Here is a 19,551-nt window from a genome sequence, read left to right on the forward strand (position 1 = left end):
TATATTTTAAGGATAGTACTCTAGGGGCCAGAGCAGTAATGTAATGGGTATATTTGCTTGCCTTGCACATGGCTGACCCAGGTTTAATCCCCAGCACCCTATATGGTCCCTTGACTACACCAAGAGTGATCTCCGACCACAGAAACAGGAGTAAGCCCTGAGACTACAGAGTGTGGCCCCCCAAACAGAAAGAATAGTACTCTAGTACTATAGTGTGTTCTAACACACTTGAAATCTATTGTTGGAAGGCTTGTTAGAACAGTTGGAAGTAATCCAGATAAGAGATGATGAGAACCATCTCCGGCAGCATTCAACCTTTTCTTACCTATAGACCCACACCTCACTTTAATACTGGTCCACAGACTGGCACTTAGGCCCAGGATGAGAGACCAGAAAGGCTGAGTTCAGCCTTTCTGCACGAGTGACTGGTGAAGATACTGATCTAGGATCTCTTGGGAGTTCTTGGGCTCTAGCAGTGAACTCCTTGGGGAGCCCAGGAACCAAATTCTTATTTATAGTCTCCTCATGTATCTAGGAGTCTATTCCACCCTTGAAGAGAATCCGTGTCACCTGCTGTCCACACCACTGCTGGTGAGAGGGTTTGGGCTAACAGTTGTTCACTGTTGAGGGTGACGGTCTAGGAGCCAGCAGTTTTATTTAAAATAGTATTTGGGGACTGGAGTGATGCACAGCGGGTAGGGCATTTGCCTTGCACACGGCCGACCCGGGTTTGATTCCCAGTATCCCATATGGTCCTCTAAGCACCGCCAGGGGTAATTCCTGAGTGCAGAGCCAGGAGTGACCCCTGTGCATCGCCGGGTGTGACTCAAAAAGCAAAAAAAAAAAAAGAAAAAGAAAAAAATAGTATTTGGGCTGTACTATTAGTATAGTATTTGAACAGGTAGTATTTGGGCTTTGTCTCTGTTGTAACTATTTGGCTTTGCTGTTGTAGCACAAAAGCAGCCATTGATGGCATATAAATGAATTGAGTATTTCTGCTGTGCAAGAAAACTTGATTTACAGAAATAGGCAACAGGGGTCAATTTGGGCTGTCATTTGCAAGCGCCTGGTCTAGAATGCAATGAGAAATATTATTTTCACATTGTGATACAGCATAGGTCTAAATTCAGTGTACTACTTGTCAGCTCTTAATTATCTCTGTGGTTCAGTTTTCTTATTTATAAGTAGGGGTTGTAAATGTATGCATTATAAGATTGTTAGAAGGAAATAAGTTCATGTCTATAGTATATTTAGAACAGAGCCTGACGTATAGTAAATAATAAACATTACCAATGGTGATATTGATATCTGCCTTTTCTTCAGACGTGTTTGAAGGAGTCAGATGGCAGCGATACGGAAGATTTTGGCTCTGATCATAGTGAAGACTGCCTTTCAGAAGCAAGCTGGGAACCTGTAGATAAGAAAGAAACTGAGGTATGCTTAGGCAAATATATAGTAAGTACTTACGTAAGCCAGTGAGTTGTATTTCTTAGAGATAAGTGATATGTAGTAGACTGAGCTCTCTCCAGATGAGTGTTTTTGTAGGGAAGTACTAGGCAACTTAAATAGACAGACCTTGATCAGGCTGAAGAGATAGTCTGGTGGGTAATGTGTTTGCCTTACACATGGCTAACCCAGGTTTGGTCCCCTAAGCACCTTGAGGTGTGGTCCAACTAGTGCCCCCGCCACACCCTTCCCCTGACAAAACAAAACAACAAAACAAAACAAAAAAACAAAAAAACAGACCTTGAGCTGGAGAAATAGTATAGAGGTTAAGGGACTTACCTTGTATGTGCCTTGTATGATCCCTGGCCCCACATATGGTACCCTGAGTGTTGCCAAGAGTGATCCCTGAGCACTGCCAAGTGTAGCCTAAACCCCCACTCCCGTGCAAAGAAAAAAAAAAGGCCTTGTTATTCTCTTTGGGGTGTTTTCCTTGGAAAATTGCTCTTCCACTTGTTGACAATAACCTAAAATTGGGGGGGGGGCGGGGCACACCTGACAGTGTTGGGAGCTGCTCCCCGCTCAGTGCCTGGGTTGTTCTCTTTGGTGCTCAGAGAACCAGGGCCTGAACCTGGGCCTGAACCAGGATCTCCTTGTGCTTCAGTCAACTGCACTATCTCTGTAGCTCCAAGGACCTGGAATTTTTTTTTCTTGTATCTTCTTTTAGGTGACTCGATGGGTTCCAGACCATATGGCATCACACTGCTATAACTGTGACTGTGAATTTTGGTTGGCTAAACGAAGACACCATTGCAGGTGAGATAGATGTTTTACATGATTTGGCATGGCTCATAAAATTGGGAGGTACCTTTAAGTGAGCCAAATTAATATGAAAAATGGAGACATCTGGGGCTGGAGTGATAACACAGCGGGTAGGGCGTTTGCCTTGCACGCGGCTGACCCGGGTTCGAATCCCAGCATCCCATATGGTCCCCTGAGCACCGCTAGGGGTGATTCCTGAGTGCGTGAGCCAGGAGTGACCCCTGTGCATCGCCGGGTGTGACCTAAAAAGCCAAAAAAAAAAAAAAAATGGAGACATCTTTATAGGGACTATTTTTCTTCTAACTTCTCTATTTATGTAATGCCTTTTAGATAGTTATTCTCAGTATGATATCTACAATTGGATTAATACTGAACTCTTGCATTTATGATGAACTTCTGACCTCTTTGTTTGGCAGAAATTGTGGGAATGTATTCTGTGCTGGCTGCTGTCACCTGAAGTTGCCCATTCCTGATCAACAACTCTATGACCCCGTTCTCGTCTGTAACTCATGTTACGAACACATCCAAGTTTCTCGTGCCAGGGAACTCATGAGCCAACATCTGAAGAAACCCATTGCTACAGCCTCCAGTTGAATGCCAGAGAGACCTGTCCAATTTGAGCAGGTTTGAAGGGAGGATCTGATTCTGGTGTAGTTCTAAAGGTTCCTTAGCGTGGCTCTTGAAATCAGAGCTCAGAGATAACCTTCTTGAGAGATCCTCCTTCGTACCATGAGACTGGAGCAGAGGAATTCCAATTTGGCAGGCGGTCCTCTATTGGTGAGATCCTCATCTTGGGGCATTCAGTCCTGATCCAGACCTAGACTCCAGAAGCTTAAGGTTGAGTTGGTGACTCCAGCTTCTTTCTTCTGGGGGATCAGAGTAAGATGATGATTTCCCGGATACTGCCTGGCAATGTGTGCCCCAAACAGCAATAGAAAGGCATCTGTATAACCAAACTCCAAGTGGTAACCAGACCCATCTCTCCTCCACCTTGACAAAGCAGATTATAGTATATAAGATAGGAATTCCTATCCTATTTGAAATGAACTCTTTCCCTGTACCTCTGTGCTCTGTGTCTGTGCATGAAGGCTCAGTCTTTAGAGGCACCCCCTCTAGTTGCATTAGTTCTGTCTTTCTGTGGAGTTTGGTTTATAGACTGATTCAGCAAGTGGAGGTTTTGCTGTTTTTTTCACGACTCATTGGCCAGCATCAGTGAAATTTTCTCAGTTCAGGGGAGCATTCTCGGGCACGAGACATTTTGTGGAGCAGAGGGAAACTCTGCTCATGTTCCATTTTGGTAAAAATCAGTGATTCTGAGCTGTGAAGGCAGCAGTCTCTGTTACTCAGTGGCAGCTCTTGAGGTATGCACTGTGAAGAATGAGAAAGGAAAAGCAGAAGTTACTCTTGTGACATATTTGCTAATTGTGCCCCCTTCCCCCTCCTGCGCCTGACTTTACCTAGTTGTCCTGGTGCTAACACAGGAGCTATCCACCTTGATCCTCTCCTGGCATGAAAATAAACAATGTTTTGTTTGTTTTTATTGTTCCATTGCCCTCTTCCCTCCCCTCATGTTGTCTTTCCTTTGGCTGCTGCCTCCTCTGGGTCACACTGCTTTTTATCCTGAACACTTGACACCTTGAGGGTAGAATTTAGTGTTTGGTTTTTTTACCTCCTAGAATATGCTGTTTGGTATGTGAGGGTTTCAGTACAAATGCTGCTGTCTATTTCTGTGCACTTACAATGGAACCCAAACAGAAGAGAAGAAAGCCTTGATACCAAAATTGGGAGAGAAAATGTGTCCATTTGGACCAAACCTTTTTTTTTTTCTTTTTTCCCAATCTTAATATGTACCAGTGGCACTTAACCAAAAGATACAGTGATATAGCCATGTACTCCGGTTGGGACAGATACAGTCTCCTTGACCTATAATGAAACCACTAGGACTTCCTTTATACATTTTCCTTCATTTGTTGGTGTATAAAAGGTAAATTATATTTAGGCTTATCCTGTTTTTAAAAAATGGTAGCTGTCTGTCTGTGTAACTGCTACTTTCATGTTGCTTCTTAGAAAATATTTTCATTTGAAAACAATTAGGATCTGCATTTAGAACAAGAATTGTGATTTATCCTGGCCTTTTCTTCAGTCCTACAAGGAAGCATCTGTGCTTTCATACTTGCCATGGATGTAACCTAAAAAGTTTTGGCATATTTAGGTCAGTGTAGAAGAACTTTTTTTGTTAAAATGGAGTTGAATAATGAAGATTTTTGTGTCTGAGAAATTCCTGAAATCACTGAAAAAATAACAAATTATTCCTTGTCTCTGATACATAAAATTCTTCTAAGCATCTTCTCAATCATTAAAATTGACTGCCAGTTGTGAGTGGCTTTTTAATTACCTTGACTTTTGTTGCACTGCACTCTGCCTGTTTTCAGGGGGAGTAAGATTGGTAATACTTGAGGAGACTGTATCTGTCTACTTGGGCTGTTTTGAGGGACTATCCCATCAGTAAACATACTGCATGGCCTTGGAGAGACACTCTGGGCTCTCGGCTCAGATGTATTCATCAACTACTCCTTTCAGAGCTCTTGTGGGTGTCCGTGACATGATGTGGCCAAAAATTCAAACTGTGCAGTTGCGTTGTGACAAACATGCAATGTGCTGTAAAATCTCAATACGATTTAAATAAAATCTCTATATTAGTGCTGCTTTGTTGGGTCTTTTTATTTTGGAGAAATAACTAATTTTTTTTCCCCTTAGAGTCTGAGAAAGGACTAAAGTATCATGTTCCTTTGTCCCAATCACTTGATTTTAGTGACCCTCTCCTTTTAGGTTAACTAAAATACAAAATAGCAAATATATATATATATAAGATATATATATACACATGTAATTTTTATATAGACATAACTGATTATATATTATTTTAATCAAAAATGTGCATTTTTCTTCGAGATATGGTACTACTAAGATGAGAGATTTAGGCTCTTTTGTTTTTGTGTGTGCGTGTGTGGTTGGGTTGTGTTCTTTTTTTGGCCACACCCAGCAGTGCTCAGGGCTTACTCCTGGCTCTGTGGTCAGGGATAGTGAGGTGCCCAGGGATGGATCCCGGGTCTGCTGTGTGCAAAGGCGAGCGCCCTACCTTGCTGTACGATGGCTCCAGCGCCAGGCTTTTTGTCCTGAAGGATGGCCAGGTACACACTGGATGAATCCCAAACCCTGCGACCACGTGGGTGGTTCTGAAATACACAGACCCTGGGGTTCCGTGAAGGATTCCACAGCCTGGGGCGCCGGGGCCTCCACTCTATCAGGTGGCCCGTCCATCGCAGCACTCCCGGCCGCGGGTTCAGGACTGCCTGGAGGGACTGGGACCTTCTCCTGCCGTGGTGTTGGAGGTGTGAGGGTGGGTGGCAACCCCCACCCCTGACTCCCCAGCCACGCGGGGCCTAGGGGGCGGGCCGGCTCGTGCCGGCCTTTCCGCGTGGCGGGAACTCGAGGCCCCATTGGCCGCACTGCAGGGCCTGGCGCGGCCTCGTGCACCAACGGTCCCCGGGGTCCGGGCGCCGGCAGAAGGGGGCAGGGCGAAGCGAAGGCCGGGGGGATCGAGAACGGGGTGGGAGAGCCAGGCTCGGCGGGGCGAGGCCCAGGGCCCGGGCGGGGGCGATGGAGGAGGCGCTGCTCTCCACCCCCATCAACCCCAACAACTTCCCGGCCAAGCTGTGGCGGCTGGTGAACAGCCCCCGGTACCGCTCGATCCGCTGGGACGGCCGCGGCGAGGGGCTGCTCATCGACCAGCCGCTCTTCGAGGCCGAGCTGCTGAGCCCGCCCGTGGCGGGGGTGGCGGGGGGCGGCGGCGGCGGCGGCGGCGTCGGGGCGGCGGGGGCTGAGCCCGAGCTCTTCAAAACCACCAACTTCACCAGCTTCATCCGCCAGCTCAACCTCTACGGCTTCCGCAAGGTGGTGCTGGGCGGGCCGGGCGCGGCGGGGCCCGGGCCGGGGCCGGGGGGCGGCGGGCCGGCGGGCGACGGGCCGCTCCACCACTTCCACAGCCCGCACTTCCGCCGCGACCAGCCGCAGCTGCTGGTGCACCTCAAGAGGCTCACCAGTGCCAACAAGGCCAAGCTGGCGGCCGGCCTGGAGGTGCCCTGCCGCCCACCCAACCGCTTCCAGCGGCTCCTCATTACGTCGGCATCCGCCTCGGCCTCCACCTCCACCTCCCCTCTGCAGCACCCGGAGCCACCGCCGCCGCCCACGGGGCCCCGGCCCGAGCCGCACGGTGAGTCGGTCGCCAGCCTGGGGCGGGCGGCCCCTCTGCACCCGCCCCCGGGCACGGCCGAGGGCAGCAACCGCCACTTCGTCTGGGCGGGACGCGCATCCGCACCTTTGAGGTCTCCGAAGTGCATCCTGCGTGCTCTCCGAGAGATAGTTTCAGTGTCCCCACCTTCCCGTTTGCCCGTTTCCCCCCTCCCGGGTACCTCTGCTGGACGAGCTTGTGGTCCCTGCGCCCAAGACTGGCTTTCTGTTCCTCCTGAGCCCCTCTTGCACCCTGCCTGGCACCCTTCCCAGTCTCCATGGGCATTTACCTTGCTGAACACCAGGGGTTTTTCCACTGTAAGCCTATGGAACACACGGGTCTTGGTGGAAACTGGGTCTGGAGGGGACTCCTTGGCTCTAGTAGGAAGCAGAACTGAGTTGCCGTGCGGGGTGAGATGATGAGGAAGGCTTAGGTGGGAAGGAACCAAGCCACAGCCAAGAAAACGTTGGACATTTGTACCAACCAAGGGAAACGGAGGGAAGCTACCAAGAAAGTTTGTCCTTGAAGAGATACACTACCTTCCACCTGTTGACACCTCTATAAGAAAACTTGGAAGAAGGATTTTGACTACTAGTTTAGGTTCCAAGTAACATATAAAATTAAACACATTATTTTAGGAGCAAAAATTTTTATCATTTACCAGGTACTATACTTACGTGGAATGAATTGGCCAAAAAGGTGATGCTTAAAAAATAATCAATGCTTATTTAAGGCATTGTGATTAGACAGACGTTAGGCTAAAACGGTTTTCTTTACAGTTATAAAGTTTTAGTTTTAAATAATTTTAGAAAATTTTTAGTACTTTTGGATTTGCCACCATTGGCTACAGTTTTAGTTTTGAAAAAGCAGTTTGTGTATATATAATCTAAAATTTCAGAAACTGTGATAGGAAATTTTTATATACTTGATTTTGGATACTTTCACCTCTTCCAAGAAGGTGAAAGTGCCAATATTCTCTTTCTCTGTTTGAAGAGTTCAGGATTGCAAGATAGCGATAGTATTTAACAATGAGGATTTATTCTTTTAATCTTTTTTTTTTTCCTGCTTTTTTTGGGTCACACCCGGCAATGCACAGGGGTTACTCCTGGCTGTACACTCAGGAATTACTCCTGGTGGTGCTCAGGGGACCATATGGGATGCTGGGAATTGAACCCAGGTTGGCCTCATGCAAGGCAAACACCCTACCGGCTGTGCTGTCACTCCAGCCCCAACAATGAGGATTTGTTCTTTACCCAGGTCAGAATGATAGTACAGCAGGTAGAGCACTTAGCCTTGCATCCTTACAAGAAAGGATTCCTAAGCACAGAGCCTGGAGCAAACCCTAGCTGGGTGTGGCTCAAAAACAAACAAAAAATTTTGTATTCTTTACCTTCAACTAGGAGAATACCAGAAACATTTGTAGCATGTTAATGTGGATTTGACATAAAGATGCTGGTTATTTTACAGTTGTGGGATACTTTAAAAGTACACAGAAGTAACACTATGTTCCATTTAACCTGAACCAGGGTTATGAGATAGCACTTTGTTCCTTTGGAATTTAGAAGATAAGGAATTAGCTGGTATCCTGTGGAGTTTAGAAGATAAAGGATCAAGTTAGAGTTCTAGTAGTAACAAGTTGGAAAATAGCAGTGGCCTAGGAATGTTCTAAAGGAATTCTAAAGGAATCCCAAGCAGCTGCATGTGGTGGCCCTGATTTCACCTGGAATGGCCTTTCCATCGGATGTTCATTACTTTCGGAGGAGATGGAAGGAGGCAAAAACTTGGCATACCTTTGGCAGCCTTCTGACCTGGATGTTTGTCATCAGGTTGTAGATCTGGTAGGCCTAAGGAGGAAAGACTGGAAAAATGTATTTTTGGGAGCTAGAGAATACCCTTTCCAAAAAAAATACCTACATGCATAAAAATCAACTCTTGCTCACTTTTATTTTTTTCCCTTCTTATTTTTTTCCCCCTTATCTATCTCAAACTCAGTTGGATTCTGCGAGAAACCATTTTAATGGAAGAAATACAGAGAAATCATGGGGGCTGGAGCAATAGCACAGCCAGTAGGCAAACATGCATTTGCCTTGCATGCAGCCAACCCGGGTTTGATTCCCAGCATCCCATATGGTCCCCTGAGCACCGCCAGGGGTAATTCCTCAGTGCAAAGCCAGGAGTAGCCCCTGTGCATCGCTAGGTGTGACCCAAAAAGCAAAAAAAGAAAAATACAGGAATTTTTTTTTCATTTGGTTCGTTGTTAGGCTTCCAAGAATAATTTGTTAAAAGATAAGTGTAATTAATTTTTTCCATATTAAAAATATGTTAGTTCACACATTCATAGACTGTGCAGTTTCTTTTCTTTTCTTTCTTTTTTTTTTTTTTTGGCTCTTTGGGTCACACCTACTGATGTGACCCTTTTCTTTTCTGTCTTTATTTAAATTTTACTGAATAAAACTTATTTAGGAAGATGTGAGGGGAAGAGAAAGAGAGAAAGCATATGTTCAAGAGCGTGCACAGGCTTCTCCAGAGTAGAAACCCAAGCAAACAAAGATATATAGAGACAAGCAGTCAAGCCCAAGTTCAAAGGAGAACATGGGCTTGAAGAGTAAGCTGTAGTTTTTAATGCATTTCTTGCCACCCCTTAACCTCACCATTGTACCTGTGTGTAGTGGGTGGGTCAGGTGCGTGTTTTGTGTGTGTGTGTGTGTGTGTGTGTGTGTGTGTGTGTGTGTGTGTGTACTATATAGTAAGGTTGGTCTACTAGGATACTGAAACCTTTTATTTTTAAAATTTTTTATTTTATAAAGAAATTCACAATATTTCATTACATTTAACATTCAAACACCAATCCCACCACCATTATACCTTCCCACTACCATATTTCGGGTGTTTCTGCCCCAAAGCAGAACCGAAATAATATATTTTGTATCTTTTGTTATGAGAAACCGCTGAACATGATACAAAAAAAGTATCCTTAGAGGGAAGGGGGTGAAGATTGTTGTCTTTCACCCAGGGACCATTAAGCCCTTCTATAAGAGATCACTAACACATTGTTAGAGTTTGAGCCTTGTGCGCTTATATATACATCTATATCTATATATCTGTATGTAAAAAAATATTTCCCCCTAAGATTGGTTACCTCCTACTTTGAACTCCATCATATGTGGTGCATTACTTTTGGAGTATGGATAGTGTGTGTGGGAATACTAAAACTTTGGTGGGATATAATTCTAACTTCAAAAATAGTGGCTTAACTTTCTTTTGCTTTTTTGTTTTTGGGCCACACCTGGTGGTGTTCAGGACTGACTCCTGGCTCTGCGTTCAGAGATCATTCCTGGCAGGCTAGAGGGACCATATGGGACGCCAGTGGGGATGGAACCCAGGTCGGCTGCATGCAAGGCAAGAGCCCTACCCACTGTACTACCAGCCCCTTATATTGCTTTTTTAATATCACGTGCTTGGCTCTCCTATTTTTCCTCTAATTTTTATTTTGCTTGAATCTTATCTTGGTCATATAATGCCTGCACCACTATTTCTTAGTTTCCATTTTATTTTCTGCATTCTGCTTTAGCTTATGGGTTTGAATACCTCTCTTTTCCAGGTAGTTGAGTCTTGTTTTAGGATCTAATTCTCTTATTTCAATTCATGGAGGTGGCAGACTTATTTGCCTTTCAATAATGTGCTTGGTATTAAGTGTTAGGATCACAGGGCTTCTCTCTCTCTCTCTCTCTCTCTCTCTCTCTCTCTCTCTCTCTCTCTCTCTCTCTCTCTCTCTCTCTCTCTCTCTCTCTCTCCCCACACTCTGTTGCTCAGGGCTTACCTGACTGCACTCAGTGTTCACTCTTTTTTTTTTTTTTTCTTTTTGGGTCACACCTGGCGATGCACAGGGGTTAGGTTACTCCTGGCTCTGCACTCAGGAATTACTCCTGGCGGTGCCTTCAGGGGACCATATGGGATGCTGGGAATCGAACCCGGGTCGGCCGCATGCAAGGCAAACACCCTAGCCGCTGTGCTATTGCTCCAGCCCCTCAGTGTTCACTCTTGATGGGGCTGTGGGACCTGTGGGAGGCAGGAGATCTATCCTGGGTCAGCAGCATTCAAAACAAAGACCCTGTCCCTGGACTATCGCCCCCGTTTTCCCTTTTTTGTTCTTTTGTTTTTCATGGCAAATTGCTTTATGCCTGTTAAAACTTTCTAAATGAATAGTTCTAAACTGTAGGTAACCTGATCTTTGCCTGGGGATAGTAAACTCTCAGTACAGATTTTGGGCCAAGGAGCAAGTTCTTCCCTGGGAATTGAATAATTTAGATTCACCCATATTGATGGAATAGAATATTTAGGTATAAAAATTCCTCTCTGCTTATATTTCCAGAATTCTGAATTTAAAGTTTTCCAGGTACATCTTAAAGATGTTCTGAATATGTATAGGTGATGTTTTATGAAGTTGGTCAGAATATGGAGAGATAGTACAGCGAATAAGGTGCTTACCTTGTACACGGCTGACCTGTGTTTAATTCCAGACATCCCAGAGAGTCCCCCAAGCCCACTCAGAACAGATTTCTAGCGAGGGGTAAGCCTAGTTTGCAGCCAGGTGTGGCCCAAAACAAAGCAAAACAAAACACAAAGGCATGTAAGAGCCTTTAAAGAAGAATGAAGAAGAGCTAAACATTTTTTATTTTTATTATACTTAAAAAACGTGAAAGAATGTCCTGTGGGCTAGCAAGGTAGCTCAGTGGGTTGGTATGTGGTGTGTCATACTCAGCTAGGCTCAGAGTTCGCTTTTGGTTCTGCATGGAGGAATTATTCTGGTGGGCTCTGGGGACCATTTGGGGTTCCGGGGGATCAAACTCCTTGGCTGCGTGCCAGACAACATCCTACCTCCTGCATTACTGCTCCAGCCCCTGTCATACATTCTTTATGTGCAAGAGTCTGGGTTCTATTCTAAATGAACTCCAAGCATTTCTGGGTAAAACTTCCAGCACCAAGCTAAGTGTGTGGTTAAAAAAAAAAAACCCAAAAAACAAAAAATGCCCGCCTAGCACTTAACAGTGTTCTTATGTCAGCAACAGCTAAAATATTTAAATCTTTGGCCAACACTCAGAGATTATCATGATTAAAAGTATAATTTGCATTTTCTTTTTATTTGTTTTGGGGACACTCCCACCAGGGCTGTACCTGGCAGTGCTTGGGGACCACGTGGTGCCAGGTCAGACTCCAGGTCTCCGTGAGCCAGGCAGATGCTTAAGACTTTTGAGCTACCTCCCCAGCCCCTGAATTGAATTTGTATTTTAATTTGGAGTTGAGAAAGAGAACTGCTTAATAACTGATCAGTTTAATCTGACAATTCAGTAGTAGCTTAATCCAGAGAAGATAGAGAAGCTACTATGCAATGTAGCAATATTCAGTCTTAGTGTGGGAAGGACCCAAGGGAGAAAGTCAAGTGGTCGATAGTCTTGTTTGTATGGGAGGGTTATTTATTTATTTTTCCCCTGGGGAGGTGGTGGTGGGAGGGCACACATGGCCATGACTGGAACCTGTCCATGCCAGTTTCATGGGGCTCAGCTCCATAGCCACATCCCCAGTCCCAAGTGGTAGGTAGGTTTGGCACTCAGAAACATGTGAACCAGAGGAGCTGGAGCAATAGCACAGCGGGTAGGGCGTTTGCCTTGCACGTGGCCAACCCGGGTTCGATTCCCAGCATCCCATATGATCCCCTGAGCACCGCCAGGGGTTAATTCCTGAGTGCAGAGCCAGGAGTAACCCCTGTGCATCGCCGGATGTGACCCAAAAAGCAAAAAAAAAAAAAAAAAAAAAAAAAAAGAAACATGTGAACCAGAAAGTATTTCTCTAGGTCTTAAAACCAAGAATTGTCAGTGTGAATTCAAAGTATATAAATATACAAATCACTAGTCAAGTAGTATAAAAACTATTTTTTTGCACTTTGAAAGAAAAGTAAAAATGTGGTTTTTAGTGTACCATTTGAACCAGTCATATGAATAAGCTCCTGATTTCAGGGCTTTAGACTTTGTGTATGTGTATGTATGTTTTATTTTTGCCAATACTTTCTTTTTAAAAATTATCTTTTATTAAGGCACCATGATTTACAAGGTTATTCATAGTTGAGTTTCACACTGTTCCAACACCAATCCCATCACCAGTGTCAGCTTCCCTCCATCAGTGTCCCCAGGTTCACTCCCACCCACCAGTCCACCTCCTTGCTAGGCACATTTTAAGTTTGGTGGTTGTCATTTGGATCTCATGCTTTCAGGAGTTGTTTGTTTGGTGGGAGGCTTGGGCCACACTCAGCAGTGCTCGGGCAAGGCTTAGTCCTGGCTCTCTGCTGAGAGATCACTCCTGGCAGACTCGGGGATCATATGGGGTGCCAGAGATTGAACCTGGGTCTGCCACCTGCAAAGGAAGTGCTCTCTCAGCTAGTATCACTCTGACCCCTCATGCTTTCAATTTTGTTGGTTATGTGGGTTAGATATATGGATATACCACAGCTTTGCCCCCCTGCCCTGTTTCTTTCCATATGTCTCTTCTTACCTTCTCTCTTGATCTATTTCCTTCCACCCTTCTCAGTTCTATAATCTAAGGCAATCTAGTCATCCCCCCACTTTGATGCCTTGCATTACCTTCTCTTAAAAATTTTTTTTAATTGAATCACTGTGAGAAACACTGTTACAAAGTTGTTCATGATTGGGTTTCAGTCACAGCATGATCCAGTACTTATCCCTTCACCAGTGTAGCATTTCTTGCCACCAATGCATTACCTTCTATTGTTATTCCATGTATACCACAGATAAGTGAGATCATTCACTCACTATTTGTCTTTCTTCTTCTGACTTATTTCACTTAACATGACATGGGGTATCAGAGACCGAACCCACATTAACAGGTGCAAGGCAAGTTCCTTACCTGCTGTACTATCTCTCTGGCTCATATACGTATTTCTTTTACATACGTAGCATGGTGCTTATTCTTTTGCCTTTTAAGATTTGTAAATAGTTTGGAAGACAATTTAACTTCTAAAACTTGAAGAAATATTGCATATTGGAAAAATCTAGGTTAGTCAGTGGAATCTGATAGTTTGAATGAGTAACCTTACGAAAGATTTTAGACATGGGATATTTTATTTATTATTTTGATTGAATATTGGAGTTTTGCCATTATTTTTTTGCCACTATTATGACAGTGATGTTGATAACCAAAGTTTGATTATTTTTCAGTTTTACATATGATCTTATATTTTTGCGATTCTTATTTTATTAAAACTAAACTTGTGGGCTGGAGCAATAGTATAGTGGATAGGGCACTGGCCTTGCAAGCGGCTGACCAAGTTCTATCCCCAGCATCCCATATGGTCCTCTGAACACCACCAGGAGTAATTCCTGAGTGCAGAGCAAGGAGTTAACCCCTGAGTATTGCCTGTTGTGACCCAAAAAAAGCCAAAACCAAAATACAACAACAAACTAAACTTGTGTTGTGTTAAAAATGACTGAGAACAGGGTTAGAGAAATAGTATAGTGGATTAAAGTGCTTGTCTTGCACGCTGCCAACCTGGGTTCAATCTCTGATACCCCATGTGGTTCCCCAAGAACCACCAGGAATAATTCTGAGGTGCAGAGCCAAGAGTGACCCCTAAGCATCGCCGGATATTTCCCTCAGAACAAAACAAAACACCCCAGAAGACTGGGAACTCAGTATTCTTAGGTGGAGTGTGGCATGTGTTTTGTGATATTTAATGTACAAATGATGTAAAAAAGTGATGTAAAAAAGTGATGTAATGTAAAATTAATGAATGTGCTTTTCCTCTTTTACGCAGGGCCAGTGGCTGTAGGACAATTCCACCGGTCATTCCGGCGAGATAGTTTGTCTCCATACTCCTATGTATCGACTTCATCCCACAACCACAGTACTTTCCCTCTGAAGGGTTTAGATCGGACCCCGATTCCTCCTAGAACATGGCAGAACTCCCTTGGGATGCACCCAGGACAAGTGGAAACATCTCCCACTTTTTCAGATAAAGGGGTTCCATTTCCTGTACTGCAGAGGTTTCCGACTGAGGTTACCTATACTCTGCAGCCCAGCGCCACATCTGTACACGTTCAACAAGGTCCTCAAACAATGGTCAGCTCTTCCCAAAAATACAGTAACTACACACCCTCAGCACAGTACTCCCAGGCCTACTATCCAACAGGTATGAGAAATTCAAGTTCAGTGGCTTCTCTTAAGGTACCTTATAATGAGCATTTATATGTGTTAGATGTATGTCTATATACTTAGTAAAGATGATAGGATTTGTACCTAAGAAATGTCAAAGATTTCTTATCAGGACATATTTTTAAGAATATATATGTTGGGGCTGGAGCAATAGCACAGCGAGTAGGGCATTTGCCTTGCTGCAGCCGACCCAGGTTCTATTCCCAGCATCCCATATGGTCCCCTGAGCACCGCCAGGGGTAATTCCTCAGTGCAAAGCCAGGAGTAGCCCCTGAGCATCGCTGGGTGTGACCCGAAAAAAAAAAATATATATATGTCATTGTGTTCTTAATGATGTGAAAATTATGTTGGTACATGAATGTTGTACATTTTTAGTGGAGCTTTTGTATCCTTCAAATGTTTTCTAGAAACAAAATTAAGACTTAGTACACCAAACCTTACTACCCAGCCCATAGTGTAGTATTTAGTTCTCCTTAATATTTATGTATACATTATATGTTTTATATTTTTAAAGTTTATAGGTGAATTCCTAATGAAAATAATTTGTGTTATAGAAATGAAGCCTAATTAAAAAAGTCATACTTCACCTTAAAACTAAAATGTATTCTTTAGTAAGAATGTGATGATGGTATTTTGTTTTTTAAAATTTTTTTCTGGGTGCCACATCTTACAGTTTCCAGGGGTCCTGTGGTGACTAAGGATCAAATGGGGAGCCTTGCATATGCAAAGAAAGTGCTGAATTTTATCATCTAAAAAAAATTTCAATTTGGGGCTGGAGCAATAGCACAGAGGGTAGGGCGTTTGCCTTGCACGCGGCCGACCCGGGTTCGATTCCCAGCATCCCATATGGTCCCCTGAGCACCGCCAGGGGTAATTCCTGAGTGCAGAGCCAGGAGTAACCCCTGTGCATTGCCGGGTGTGATCCAAAAAGGAAAAAAAAATTTCAGTTTGTCAGTGCCCAGGGCTTACTCCTGGCTTTTCACTCTGGACTCACTCCTGGCAGTGCTTGGGAAGTCGTATGGGGCACAGGGTTTGATCCCATGTCAGCTCTGTGCAAGGCAAGTGCTATGCCTGCTCTACTAGCTCTCTGGTTCCTAATATTTTATTTAACATAATTATATAAGTATTATTCTGACTTTTAAAATATGACTATTTAATATGATCTTTATGAAATAATGTAATTATCTTCATTTCATAGATTAGGAAATCAAGTCACACAAGGATAGATGCATGGTTGGGGACCAACCCTGGGTGATCTGACTTAAATCCATTCTTGACATCAGTGCTCTGTCTCTCTAAGATTTTAGTTTCCTTTAAGAGATGCTTTTGTGGTATGGGCCTTCCTCAGAGTTAATTCCTCCCCGAGAGGGTAGACCACAAGATTTTTGGAAGGACTACTCTTTCAATGAGCTTCCCTTGGTTATTGATTCATGCTAAGATAGCAGAGAAATTATAATGTAGTTGTTAAGAATTGGAGGTCCAGTGTGGAGCCTCAAAGGAATGGGGCTGCTTGAGCTGGAGCAATATATTATATATAATATATTATATATAATATATTTATATATCACTGTATCACTGTCATCCTGTTGCTCATGGATTTGCTTGAGCAGGCACCAGTAATGTCTCCATTGTGAGACTTGTTACTGTTTTTGTCATATTGAATATGCCATGGATAGTTTGCCAGGCTCTGCCGTGTGGGCGAGATACTCTCGGTAGCTTGCTAGGCTCTCCAAGAGGGACGGAGGAATCAAACCCGGTCAGCAGCATGCAAGGCAAACACCTTACCCGCTGTGCTATCACTCCAGCCCATATATATATATATATATATATATATGTATGTATGTATATATGTACATATATATATAAACTATATATATAAGACCATCCATGGTAACTCACAGTTCCAGAAGGCTGAATCTAAATGCTGGACATGGGAGTCTCCCGGTGGACAGTTCCACAACAAAATTGACCACATCATTTTCAGTCGATGGTTTTGTCTGACTGATGTCATTGTTGTTCCAAAATTCCAAACTGGATCAGACCACTATCTCCTTCATGCAAAATTCTACTTTACATAGTGGGGAGAAAGGGATGCAAAGTTTTAGAAGAGAACTCCTAGAACGACCATCAACTGGGATCTCTTTGGCACTACTGCAGCAATATGGGAAGATGCCGTCATTGACAACATTGATAAGAATATGATTGACTGATTCAGCACCTCCATGATTGTTCGAGGAATGCAGAAAGGGAGAGAAAGCCACAAAAACATGCCTATCTTTGGAAACTCTCGAGTTCATTCACCAACGTGGTCTGGCACAAGCCTTAGGCAATCACAAGCTAATGTCCAAGCTAGCAAAGCTGTACAGAAAAGCGATAAGGGAAGACCTCAAAAAGAGAAGAGCAGCAGTTTGACTGATGTGGCAGAAACTGGGAAAAGTATTTGCAACACCTGCCTGTCCTTTGCCAACTATAAGACCAAGATGACTGCCCTTTGATGTTCTGATGGATCTATCACATCTTCCAGAAGTGGAAAAGGTTATCCATGACTTCTACTCAGATCTCTTTGATAGCCATGTCCACCTGCCCACATAGAAAATTTGAAGGATGGATATATTGTTCCCAGCGTTCTCCCTTCTGAAATCCAACATACCATTTTGTCAATAAAGAAGCATACAGCACCCAGTCCAGACAAGGTCAGAAGCAAACACCTAAAGAATCTGCCACCAGGGGCTGGAGTGATAGCACAGCGGGTAGGGCATTTGCCTTGCACGCGGCCGGCCCGGGTTCAAATCCCAGCATCCCATATGGTCCCCTGAGCACCGCCAGGGGCGATTCCTGAGTGCATGAGCCAGGAGTGACCCCTGTGCATTGCTGGGTGTGACCCAAAAAGCAAAAAAAAAAAAAAGAATCTGCCACCAGTATTCATCAATACTGGCTCGGCTCTTCACACGCTACCTGTCTGAATGCAAGGTTCTGTCCCAATGGAAAACCAGCGGACTGTCTTGTTGTACAAGAAGGGAGATATCCATGACATCGGCAACTATCGCCCGATCTGCCTGTTGTCCATCATCTACAAATTGTTCACTCAAGTCATCCTGAATAGGATCAGCAGAACACTAGACAAAGGACAACCATGTGAGCAAGCCAGGTTCTGAAAAAGATTCAGCACGATCGACCATATCCACACAGTGACCAAGCTCACTGAGGTTTCGAGAGAGTTCAAGATGCCGCTCTGTCTAACGTTCATTGATTTAAAGAAGGCCTTTGATTCTGTTGAGACTGAAGCGGCCATCGAAGCCCTAGCCAAACAGGGTGTTCAAACTCAATACAGCAGGATCCTCCATGAGCTGTATTACGGATTCACCACGAGGATCTCATCATTCTACAAAGAAGTGATCATTGATGCAAAGAGAGCAGTTTGACAGGGTGACACGACTTCACCGAAACTCTTCAGTGCCACCCTCAAGAATATCATGTGACGACTGGAATGGGAAGGAATGTGAGTGAAGATAGACGGTCGGCAACTACACCACCTCCGCTTTGCTGATGACATCGTTCTCATAACACCAAAATCAGCCAAGCGGCATGAATGTTAGCCAACTTCGACCAGCATTGGGGAAAGATTGGACTGCAGCTGAATCTCACGAAGACAATGTTCATAAGAAATGGACTAGTTCCTGATGTTCCATTTGCCCTCAATGGAACAAACATCTCTGAATGTAACAGTTATGTGTATCTAGGTTGAGAACTCAACATGACAAATAAGCTGGCACCTGAATTGCGCAGGAAGAAGAGAGTGGTGTGGAACGCCTTTAAAAGCATTAAAGACATGGTTAAGAAGATGAAGAACTCTGACAACTCGAGACAACTTCAGAAAACTATAAAACTTTAAAAAATATGGTGAGAAATCACACCGTCTCTGTCCTTTTGACTTATTTCACTAAGCACAGTATTCTCAAGTTTTGCTGATGTAGCATGTATCAAACTTTCCTTTTTAATTTCAGAAATATCCCATTGTATATTATTTATCCGCTCTCCCATTGTAGACATTAGATTGCATGTTACTCTTTGATGATACTGTCAGCATGAGTACGTGAAGGGCTGGAGAGATGGTACAGAGGGCAGAGTCTGCACCTCACATGACCGAGCACGGCCAGAGTGATCCCCAAGCACTAGAGTCAGGACGAAGCCCTGAGCTCTGCTGGGTATGGCCAGCAGACCATACTCGACCAAGCTCTACCCCCTCCAAGACGAAGGCTCTGGGCACATCTTTTTGACTCCACCATTCTTCCTGCACTAACATACGCCTCAGAGACCTGGGCCTTACGAAAACAGGATAAGAACGCTATTCGGGTCACCCATCGAAAGGAATCAAAAGAGCTATGCTTGAAGTATCATGTTTCACTTAACTGAGAGAAGGAATCCGGAGTTCCAACCTCTGTTGATGATCAAGAATCAGGGACGCTGTCTCATTTGCCAAGGTGTTGAAAATCAGATGGGCCAGAAATGTAATGTGATTTAGAGATGACTGCTGGACTAGAGCTGTTATGGACTGGATTCCACGGGATATCAAAAGACCATGTGGCTACCTATGATGGTCAGACTTCTTTATCAAGACCCTGAATGAACAGTTTGAGGCTCTTTGTGTTCCTGGAGTGAGCAGACGCCATTGGGCTACACTAGCACATGACAGGTTGGAGATGTTACTGGCACCCGCTCAAACGGGATGAGAAGTGATACAAGTGATATATAATATATATATAACTATCTCT

At 44.2% G+C, this 19,551-nt stretch overlaps 2 protein-coding genes across 4 annotated transcripts in view; both read left to right on the top strand.

The window, feature by feature from the left end:
* The window catches only part of MTMR4 (myotubularin related protein 4), a 28,108-nt gene extending 23,142 nt beyond the window's left edge, over nt 1-4,966 (top strand). For all 3 annotated transcript variants that reach the window (XM_055133521.1, XM_055133519.1, XM_055133518.1), the window contains 3 exons: nt 1,324-1,434; nt 2,171-2,259; nt 2,682-4,966. In XM_055133521.1, the coding sequence (XP_054989496.1) occupies nt 1,324-1,434; nt 2,171-2,259; nt 2,682-2,859 (378 nt within the window). In that variant the 3' untranslated portion in view covers nt 2,860-4,966. The remainder of the gene's footprint in view (nt 1-1,323; nt 1,435-2,170; nt 2,260-2,681) is intronic.
* Nucleotides 4,967-5,925: 959 nt separating this feature from the next.
* Nucleotides 5,926-19,551, top strand: part of HSF5 (heat shock transcription factor 5) — a 55,509-nt gene continuing 41,883 nt past the window's right edge. The window contains exons 1-2 of the mRNA XM_055129815.1: nt 5,926-6,538; nt 14,382-14,756. Coding sequence (XP_054985790.1) covers nt 5,926-6,538; nt 14,382-14,756 — 988 coding nt within the window. The remainder of the gene's footprint in view (nt 6,539-14,381; nt 14,757-19,551) is intronic.

The sequence above is a fragment of the Sorex araneus genome, chromosome 3 (genome assembly GCF_027595985.1).
Source record: "Sorex araneus isolate mSorAra2 chromosome 3, mSorAra2.pri, whole genome shotgun sequence".
NCBI lineage: Eukaryota > Metazoa > Chordata > Mammalia > Eulipotyphla > Soricidae > Sorex > Sorex araneus.